Source organism: Erythranthe guttata, chromosome 11 (genome assembly GCF_056151865.1).
Source record: "Erythranthe guttata isolate IM_541 chromosome 11, IM_541, whole genome shotgun sequence".
Taxonomy (NCBI): domain Eukaryota; kingdom Viridiplantae; phylum Streptophyta; class Magnoliopsida; order Lamiales; family Phrymaceae; genus Erythranthe; species Erythranthe guttata.
This window is the reverse complement of record NC_142543.1, coordinates 17,494,866-17,504,393: the sequence shown is the minus strand read 5'-3', so window position 1 is coordinate 17,504,393 and position 9,528 is coordinate 17,494,866. Positions and strand designations below refer to the sequence as shown.

Here is a 9,528-nt window from a genome sequence, read left to right as displayed (position 1 = left end):
AAATGAATAATTTTATGTGGAATACAAATCCTAGATTTTTCATATGAGAAAAGACAGAAGTAGAAGAGGGAAAACAGACTAATTGGAGCAGAAAAATAACTTGTGGTTGAATAAGGGTTAACGAGGGTTAATGGTGATGAGGAAAGACTTGCATATCCCTCAATTTGCATGTGTGAAGTACGTGGGTGAGATTCCGACTATTTTTTTTTTCTTCAAAAATTGGCACTTAAGGGGCACCGTTCAACAACTAACTATGTTTAGGTAGAAACGTGCAAATTTCATAAATTCGGGTGTGCCGTGCAAAACACCGCAAAGTTTAGGGGACAAAATATTTTTTACCCTTAATATTTTTTTTTTTTGAAACATCTAATAAGCTCTCTCTGAGTTTATTATAAAAAAAATTAAATTAATTTTTTTTACTAAACATCTTTTAACAGCTTATAAGCTCTTAACCATGTTTTAAGAAATTTTTAAGAGCTTATAAGCTCAGTAGCCAAACAGGCTCTAAGCTTCTTCTACCCTGTAAGTCTCCCCCACCTTAATTTCCTGCGCCGCCTTCTTGTCAACCCTTGTTTCCCTCTCATCCCAATCAAAATACGAAAAAACCAGAAACCCCAAATTCCGTCAGCACCCGAACCCTAACCCCCAACCCCGAGGGCAAGCAAATGGATCCTCGGCGCGTGCCCCGCACCGTCATCGACCCGAAGGTCCGGCACGTCGGATTCATCACTGCGCCCGACCGCTCCAATTCGGGTCCGCCCGACCCGATACCATCCTCGCCTCGCGCCTCGGACTTCTCCCCCTCCGGCAACTCCCTATCCCCAGTCATGATCCCGCCGCCGCGCCACCTCTCGACCGACCTTTCCCGCCATTTCCCCCACCCGCCGCCGCCTCACTCCCCCCTCCGCGGCCCCCGCGCCGTCGAGTACTCAATCCCCGCCGGCAGTTACAATCCGTCGGAATTTTTGTCCCCTTCGGCCACCACGGAGTTCTCCGAGGATCCGCTCTCGCCCAGGTCCGGCCGCAAGGGTAGTTCCGGAAAATTCGCTTCGTCTTTGCCAGCTGGCGGATTCGAGATGGCGCTGGCCAAGCAGAACAATGGTGTGAGCTTGCGTCCTCGTGTACAAGGTCAAATTTAGGTTTTCTCTTTTTATTATTATTATTATTATTATTATTATTAATTTTTTCTTGTTTCTGATTATTTCTGTATATTGTTTTCTGATATTTTTTTCTATATTTAATTTGTTGAAAAGATGGCGCGGCGGATAAGGAAGTGCACAAGGAGAAGAAGGTAGCTGGTGAAAAGCCGTTAAAGGAGAAGACTACGAAAGCAGAAAGACGCGCAATGCAAGAAGCGCAACGAGCTGCAAAGGCTGCCGCTAAAGGTAAATATACTGTGCTTATATTTTTTTTAAGATACTCACTAGTTTTTAGTAGTATATTTTTAGTTGGTATTTTTAATTTCAATTAAGCTATTTTGAGATATAAATTGGAATATTCGCTATACGTGCTGATGTTAATGTGTGTATTAGCATTTTGTTAATCTATGTGGTTGAGTTTTTGATTTATTACAAGTGGTGAAAGGAGCAATGTATTATACGAGGAATCGATTGATCTTTATATTTCGTCGTGGAATTCCGGAGTTTTTATTGCATCCGATATTATTATGGAAAGCTTACACGTGTTAAGCAAGTGGTAACAGTGACTTTGTATTCGACTAGTATTGAAGTGTTGGAAGTATACATTTACTTATATTCGTTTCAGCATATTTCTTGTGCTGTATCAAACGTAGCAATACCACACATTTGAACCGTGTCGGATTGGTGCAGTGCAATTTATTTTTCAAACTAACAACATAAATTTCAGCGTTTGTTTTTCAGAAAAAAAAGCCATGTTCATTCTTTCCCAATTCTTCAAACCCTAATTCAATCGAACTACTTTTTTCTTCAATTTGCTTCACAAAATCCTCAAATTCTGAAACCCTATTTCCTAAAACTGTGATTTCTAGAAAGTTATCGTGTTTTAGGCGCTGTTTTTTCTCCATGCAACATGATTTAGAGTGGGTATTGTGCGATTATAGTTGGTTCTTGTGTGATTAGTTTGGGCATTTACGATTTCAGTTACTTCTTGTGGTTAGAGTTGGTATTTTGCGAATTCAATTGGTTATTGTGCGATTTGTTGCTGTTCTTGTGGGATTTGATATGGGTATTGATTTTAAAATGCTAACCTTTACATATTTGTTTCTTAAGCGGTAATATTTTGTGCTTTTTATAACAATGTGTCGTTTATCTTACGATTCATGATGCAATGTGATACAAAAGGAAAACGATGCATGATATCAATTTGTTTAATACCGTTGTTGCTTTTGGATGCTTGTGAAAATAGAGAAGCAAATATTTTAGTGACATTACTTCATAACCGAACGGAATCATCAAATAATCATTTACCTTCATTGATGTGCTTTTGACGATGTTCTCAGGGGCAAATATGTAATTATCCTGTGCTTGATGAGCTACCTAGTCTTTTTCGTAGACTGATCAGATTCTTTAGACCATGCCATTGATCTATTTCTTTTTCTCTTCAGCTGCAAAATTTAATATTGTCTTCCTCACTAATTTCTTCAAATTAATCCAATGTTGTCTTTTTTTTTCAAAGCTTTTGTTGCTATGCATAGCTATAGTTTCTGCTGTCTTGGATAAGACATATTTCGTATAATTCTCTCGCATTCTGAAAATTGCATCTTTGTAGGTGAGGGAGGTAATGCTGGGGTCAACTCAACCAATACGGTGAAGTCTGTGAAAGCAGTGCCCCAAAGAAAAGACAACTCTCCACTTGCAGCACCTTCGGAGAAAAAAGGTGGTCAACCGGATAAAGATAAGAAGAAAGATGCCCCTCATCCAAGGATGCAGTTTGATGATGAAAACAGAGTCGAGAAAGCAAAGAAGCGCTCTGTAGTAAAACAAACTGAATCCCGGAACAGAGTTGAACTCTTTAGGCATCTACCTCAATACGAACATGGTACAAGGCTCCCCGACCTGGAATCGAAATTCTTCCAACTTAACTCTGTACATCCTGCTGTCTACAAGGTACTTTTGAGTCACTATATTTTTTTTTTACTTTGTCCGAACATTCTTGAAATGAAAAATCTTGGGATAAAATTATTTTTGGTTCTTGCTAATGTATACTGGTGCTTATGTTTGTCAGGTTGGGATGCAATATCTAGCAGGGAATATATCTGGTGGCAATAATCGATGCATGGCTATGCTTCAAGCCTTCCAAGAATCGATCAAGGACTACTCTACCCCACCAGAGAAAGCCCTTATCAGGGACTTGACTGCAAAAATCAACTCTTATGTTTCGTTTCTGATCGAATGTAGACCCCTTTCAATGAGCATGGGAAATGCAATCAGGTTACTCAAAACTCGAATTGCCAAATTGCCCTTGAGCCTGTCCGAGGCAGAGGCAAAAGCCAGTCTTGTTTCCGATATCGATCGTTTTATAAGCGAGAAGATAATGCTAGCGGATAAAGTTATCGTAAAGCAAGCTGTAACCAAAATTAGAGATGGTGATGTTCTTCTCACATACGCATCTTCGTCCGCTGTTGAGATGATACTACTGCATGCTCACGAACTTGGTAAGCAATTCAGAGTAGTGATAGTGGATTCGCGCCCCAAGCTTGAAGGGCAGAAGCTGCTTCGCAGGCTTGTACAGAAGGGTATAAGTTGTACATACACTCATATAAATGCTGTCTCGTACGTCATGCATGAAGTGACGAGGGTATTTTTGGGTGCGTCTTCGATTTTGTCCAATGGAACGGTCTACTCGAGGGTTGGTTCAGCATGTGTTGCTATGGTGGCAAATCAGTTTCGTGTACCAGTTTTGATATGCTGCGAAGCTTACAAGTTTCATGAAAGGGTTCAACTTGATTCAATTTGCTCTAATGAACTTGGTACGAAAAGCTCCTGTTTATTTATTATTTTTTTAATAATTTTTTTTAACTTCTGATTTTGCTGTTACACTAATTGCAGGTGATCCTGATGCGATTTCGAATGTTCCTGGTAGAAAGGATATAAATTATTTGGATGGTTGGTCCAATAGCGAGAATCTACGACCCTTAAACCTAATGTAAGGGTGATTTTCGAGATTATGCTGCTTATTGATATTACATATTATTATTATTAAATGGCTAACTTTCTTAAGTTTTTTCGTTTATCAGGTACGATGCAACACCTTCGGATTATGTATCAGTGATCATAACAGACTATGGCATGGTAAGTTCGGACAGTGTTAATTCTTATTCTTGCATACTCTTAAAAAAGTTGATAGTTCTTTTCTGACAAGTCAGCATTCAGTCGGCTTTTGATCCATGCTTAGGAAGGACTCACTATATCTGTCGTGCGATTGTAAATTTTTTGTGTCTGCATAAAGTGAACGATGAAATTTCATCTCTCCGTCGTTTCTTCTAACTGTGTAGTTGGCTTCATCACATGTTCATTTTTTGTTTGACCCTTTTTGTTCATTCTACATCAGTAAGTAGTTCGATTGTTTTTTGCATTAATTAAGGTTTGATGTGATGTATATAGATACCGCCTACTAGTGTTCCTGTTATTGTCCGAGAATACGGCAGAGAATACTTATGGGTATAGAGGATGCAAATTTGTGCTACAATCTGGTTACAAATGACGAGGCAATTTGAAGGCCCCACCCTTTCCGGCACCTTCACATTTAACTTATTTATACCTTATTGGAATAAAGCTATATATATATGTTCCAACCCAAACTGCTTTCGATTTTGACCTCTGTAAAGTGTGAGAACATTCCGCCTCCCTTTCCGGGCGGTATGTTTTGACGGTTTTTTTTTTTTTTTTTTCTTTCTTGCGGATAGTGAAGTAGTAGTAATTTTTATACCACCAAAGGCTTGCATCATTTGTAGGTAAATTTATTTAGATGGTTTATTTGCATTTTTGTTTTGGAGGGGGTTTTGGGGTTGGGAGTTGGAGTATGTGACAATTTGTCTACAATTTGTAAAAATAAATAAGCAACAAAAGAAGTACGTACCACACTATATAAGCCAATGATTGAACATTTGAACCAACAGCTACTGCTCATGTGAGCTGTACATTCCGTTTTGTCCCATTTTAATTTTATTTTGTGTCAATTGTATTTAACAACGTGACATATTTGCCAATTTATCTTCTTTAAAGATTCGATTTTTTTTTTATTTTTTTATTTTTTGTTTTTCCTAATTTAAAATGACTTTATTATTTAAATTATTTGCGCCATTTTTTAATTTATCTTTTTAGATACATTGGATTTTTTTTATTTTTTTTATATAAATAAAACCAACACTAGTCAAAGCAGAAATTGATTCAATTCATATTATTCCCAAATACATGAACGTGCAAATACTTATTGGCAAGCTTTTACAAATAGATTATGAGCTTTTTTTTGCCCATAATCTATTTTTAAGTGTTCGCAAAATGAACTTATGCTTTTGCTTCTCTTGTAATAAACAACTTTAAGTTATAATTTATTAAGCACCCATGAACTTGTTTTTTCTATTTAAGTTAATTTTCCAGTAAATTTACAAACACACACCCTCAACTTTTAAAAATAAACACTTAAAATCACCACTTTATGTCAACAGTAGTAGGTCACAGTTATACATCCCAGGAAGATCAAAATTAACCAAACCAGGAAAAAAAAACATAGGTAAAACTTTCATTTTCATTTGATTTTATAAAATTCTCGTGACGAAATATAGAAATTTCGTCTTTTTTTTGTTCCGTTTTCCTCAATTTACGTCTAGATAATCACTAACGTTATAACCAAAGTTTCCAAATTGGATTCACTAAACCTGCTCCGTAGTTCCTTTGACAACTTCAATGTTTCCATAAAGAGGGGCGACGACCCCAAGAATCACAAAACCAGCCAAAGTAACAAGCAACATACCTAAAGAATTAATTAGAAATGCCTCCCTCGAGTAGCGTGTTATTATCTCCTTTCTTTGAAGAGATGTGGCCTTCATTAGTAAACCAGTGACACATGTAATCACAGATAGAGCGTATATATATAGGCCAATGTATATGTGCCATGGCAATAAGCTAGCTCGACTCTTTCTTGATCCACCCGGATACCAGAAAGTTACAAATCCACAAGCCCACTGCACTAGAAAAAAATTAAAAATATTACGGCCTCGATAGCAGAAACTGCTGATTTCTCTTCCAGTGACAAAATTTGCAACAATAAGGCTTCGTTTGGGAATGTTGATGGGATTGATAAGATTGATTGAATAGATAGGGAGTATATTATCACGCGCTTGAAACTTGAACCCCAAACATTTGCTTGATAATATTGTCTATCAAGTCTTATCATAATTCGCAAACAAGGCCAAAAAGGAATTAACTAAGAGAAGATACTATCGAAGTTTCTAGAAGACTCTACCTGAATTCCAAACAAGAAAAGGCTGGCTAGGCCTAGCCATGAGTGGAGGCTATGTATGTGAAACTTCCAAACAGCCCATAGTCCGACAATGCTCAAAAAGAAGGCCAGGAATTGGAGGGAAAGATGAACCGATTTTTTGAAATCCTTAGTTCCCAACAAAGTCTTGTACGCCAGCATTGCTGCAAGAATCTATATAAATTAGAGGATGAGTCTATCTAATTAGAGACATATATACGCTCCCACGCGCGAGCATGTCCGTATAAATTAAACAAGTGAAAACTCTATTTCGATATCCAAACAATATGCAATTGATAAAAGCACCGAAGCAAGAGATAGTGAAGAGGAACAAGTGAAAAAGTATCAAGTTCGTCGAAATGTATAACTATCAATTTTCGGTATTGGTTTCTCATCGTTTATATAGACAGTGAAAATAATACGTGCTGGTGCGGATTGAGTTGGTTTTTAAAGGTAAATTTGTTAAAACAAATAAACGGATGCCAGCTCAGCTAAGCAGAGGTTTAGTTATAGCATATCAACTTGTTCATTTTGTCCATCTCCTCATCGACCCTGGCAAAAACTAAAGTTCTTGATAATTCACCCACCCGATCGATGTTGGTTGAAAAAACTAAAGTTGTAAATATAACAACGAACTCTTCATTTCATCTGCCTTTTATTGTCGACCCTAGCAAAATAATATGTCCAGATGGAGATGGAAGACAATGAATTTTGAGATAATTTTAGTAGACTCATAAATTCACATAATCGTATAGATTCAATCTCTATTCATTAATGTGCTAAGTTAGGATATGTAATTATGTATCGACGAAGCTATCTTGATTCTAAACGACAACTTACGACTGCCGTAAAATAGTTCCAAACATTATGCAGCAAATTTCTTATATTTAAGCAGAGTAAGTTGCAGACGCATCCAACACATGAACACCATATTGCAAAACCGAAGTTAATTGCATCAAACAAAAAATACCAAATAACACTCTAGTTTTAATTTAATAATTGTGAAATGCACAAAATACATACCTTCTCCATTCAGAAGCACGAGGCCGATCACCATTAATAAAGGATGAACCTGAAAATTTCACAGCAAATTCATCCGATTTAGATAATATTTAATAGTTCACCTATAATTCTTCTTCAAAAAAAAAAACAAAAAAAAAAAAAGAAGAAGAAGCAACGGAATGTACGTTAAAGAGGAGAGTCTTGTTCTCCGGTGAGAGAGACAATCCACCTCTGTAATGCAAAGTCCATATCAATAACAAAGCGGCGACTGCTACACCGATTACTCTCACCACCGGCAGGATCGGAAACCTAGCCACCGGCGCCGCCGCCATCGAAGAAGATTCTAGAAGAAAAGGTAAATTGAAGAAGAATTGTGATTAAGATGAATCGATGCCAGAAAAAGAAGATAATCGACCGGCGCCGAGAGGGGCTGGATGAGAGAGAGAGAGAGAGAGAGAGAGAGAGAGAGAGAGAGAGAGAGAAATTGGCTCAATTTAAGCCGGAGTTTTGAGTTTCAATGGGTGGTACGCCCGCCGGATGTAAGGGATTGTTTGGGAATAGCGAATAAAAAATTGGACAAATTGACTTTTTTCCTTGTTCATTTCCCCTTTCACTTGCAGAAAATAAACATTATATAGGATAAATTACGGTTAACCCCCGGAACTAAGGTCAAATTACAAAATAAATCCAGATAATTATAACTACTCCTCATGTTGCTTGTTCATCCTTATGTTGTTAAATTCAACATAAACTTTTAGCTTCCGTTAGATGTTATCTAAATTGTAATAAAAAATGCAGTTTATGATGCACTGCAATCAAATATATTTACAAGTTAAGAGACACATCTTATAACCATCTTGTTTCAAAATGTGGAGCTCGAATGGAGTAAAACGAGTACAAACTGGAGAATATTCCACATAATCTAGATGATTTTACTAAATCTGACAACACAATTGTGGACATATAAGAAGATTCATAGATGAGGGGGTGGTAGCAATTACCAAACATTATGGATTTTTTTTTTATAATTTGACCTTACTTCAGGTGAATGGCCGTAATTTACCTTAAAAGTTATGAGTTTTTATGTATACGTTCCTGGCTAACAACCTTTATTAATTTATGTTTACGTGTTACATTTTGTTCACCAATAAACTCATCCCGTTAACTTAATATTTATGATGAAATCACCCGTGAACCTTGAAAGTTGAAACTCACTTTCCAATTGTAACTTTAATTTAATTATAATTTTATTAATTTTGACCGCAAAAATTCGATATAGTACAATTACATTTATATGATAATATTTTCAAAAGAATATTTATATGGTAATTAGTAATTACCTTATCAGGATTACATTATTTTTTATTTTATTTTGATTAACTATGACTAGGATTCTAGTTCTTACATTAATAAATAGTTTTGAGTTTTTGATTAGAATCTGATATTGAAGTGGGAATGAATATGCATGATGAAGATGAGAAAATTGCCATATATAGGAACATGCTCCAACGAAGTCTATATTAATGCGGTGGAAGAGTTGGTGAAGGAAGTTAACGAGGCAGTCGACTCTATGAAATCGAATCTCGGAAACTTGTGGATGTTTCAGCCTATTGAGCCAACTACCAAAGCAGACGATTTTTTACGAAACATCAAAAGAAGATTGTTATGATTATGATTATGATTATGATTTCAAGAAAATAGAGGTCGTGAATACTAAACAACTGGAAATAGCTGAGGAATATGGCGAGTTTGATAAAATACATGGCCATGTATATGGAAACGGCTTACCCACCGCAATGGTACGGGGATGAGTACAGGTATGTGTGTGTACACCCGGCATGGCTTGACGAGGCTGCGTCTATAACAACTTTGTTTATTGACCGAGTCAGCGAGTCAATGGATTCGTATTTGATGAAATTGGGTTTAATTAGCCCTAATTATGCCACTCCGATCGCGTACGACGACTGCATTCATCAGTTTCAACAGCTGCACCTTCATTCATAGTATGTCATAGGAGCCGATAAAGGGAATGTAAACGGAGAAGGAAATCCCGGCTACCAACCATCC

At 36.9% G+C, this 9,528-nt stretch overlaps 2 protein-coding genes across 2 annotated transcripts; one reads left to right on the top strand and one right to left on the bottom strand.

Annotated features, from left to right (window-relative positions):
• Positions 1-364: 364 nt before the first annotated feature.
• LOC105955812 (translation initiation factor eIF2B subunit delta) lies at positions 365-5,119 on the top strand. The gene is made up of 7 exons (XM_012979610.2): positions 365-1,128; positions 1,254-1,385; positions 2,749-3,086; positions 3,205-3,949; positions 4,029-4,125; positions 4,217-4,271; positions 4,584-5,119. The coding sequence occupies exons 1-7, from the start codon at positions 666-668 to the stop codon at positions 4,644-4,646; spliced, it is 1,893 nt and encodes a 630-aa protein (XP_012835064.1). The 5' UTR covers positions 365-665; the 3' UTR covers positions 4,647-5,119.
• A 483-nt stretch (positions 5,120-5,602) lies between these two features.
• Positions 5,603-8,069, bottom strand: LOC105955813 (transmembrane ascorbate ferrireductase 2). Its single transcript, XM_012979611.2, has 4 exons — positions 7,647-8,069; positions 7,483-7,531; positions 6,445-6,623; positions 5,603-6,163 (listed from the first exon to the last, which is right to left on the bottom strand). The coding sequence occupies exons 1-4, from the start codon at positions 7,791-7,793 to the stop codon at positions 5,852-5,854; spliced, it is 687 nt and encodes a 228-aa protein (XP_012835065.1). The 5' UTR covers positions 7,794-8,069; the 3' UTR covers positions 5,603-5,851.
• Between the last annotated feature and the right edge of the window lie 1,459 nt (positions 8,070-9,528).

Excerpts from the sequence above, each read along its gene's own strand:
- LOC105955812 (XM_012979610.2), top strand. The coding sequence starts at position 666 with ATGGATCCTCGGCGCGTGCCCCGCACCGTCATCGACCCGAAGGTCCGG. Across the intron at positions 1,129-1,253 it reads CTTGCGTCCTCGTGTACAAG|ATGGCGCGGCGGATAAGGAA; the intron begins GTCAAATTTAGG and ends TTTGTTGAAAAG. Across the intron at positions 1,386-2,748 it reads TGCAAAGGCTGCCGCTAAAG|GTGAGGGAGGTAATGCTGGG; the intron begins GTAAATATACTG and ends GCATCTTTGTAG.
- LOC105955813 (XM_012979611.2), bottom strand. The coding sequence starts at position 7,793 with ATGGCGGCGGCGCCGGTGGCTAGGTTTCCGATCCTGCCGGTGGTGAGA. Across the intron at positions 7,532-7,646 it reads ACAAGACTCTCCTCTTTAAC|GTTCATCCTTTATTAATGGT; the intron begins GTACATTCCGTT and ends TGAAATTTTCAG. Across the intron at positions 6,624-7,482 it reads CGTGCTTCTGAATGGAGAAG|CAATGCTGGCGTACAAGACT; the intron begins GTATGTATTTTG and ends AGATTCTTGCAG.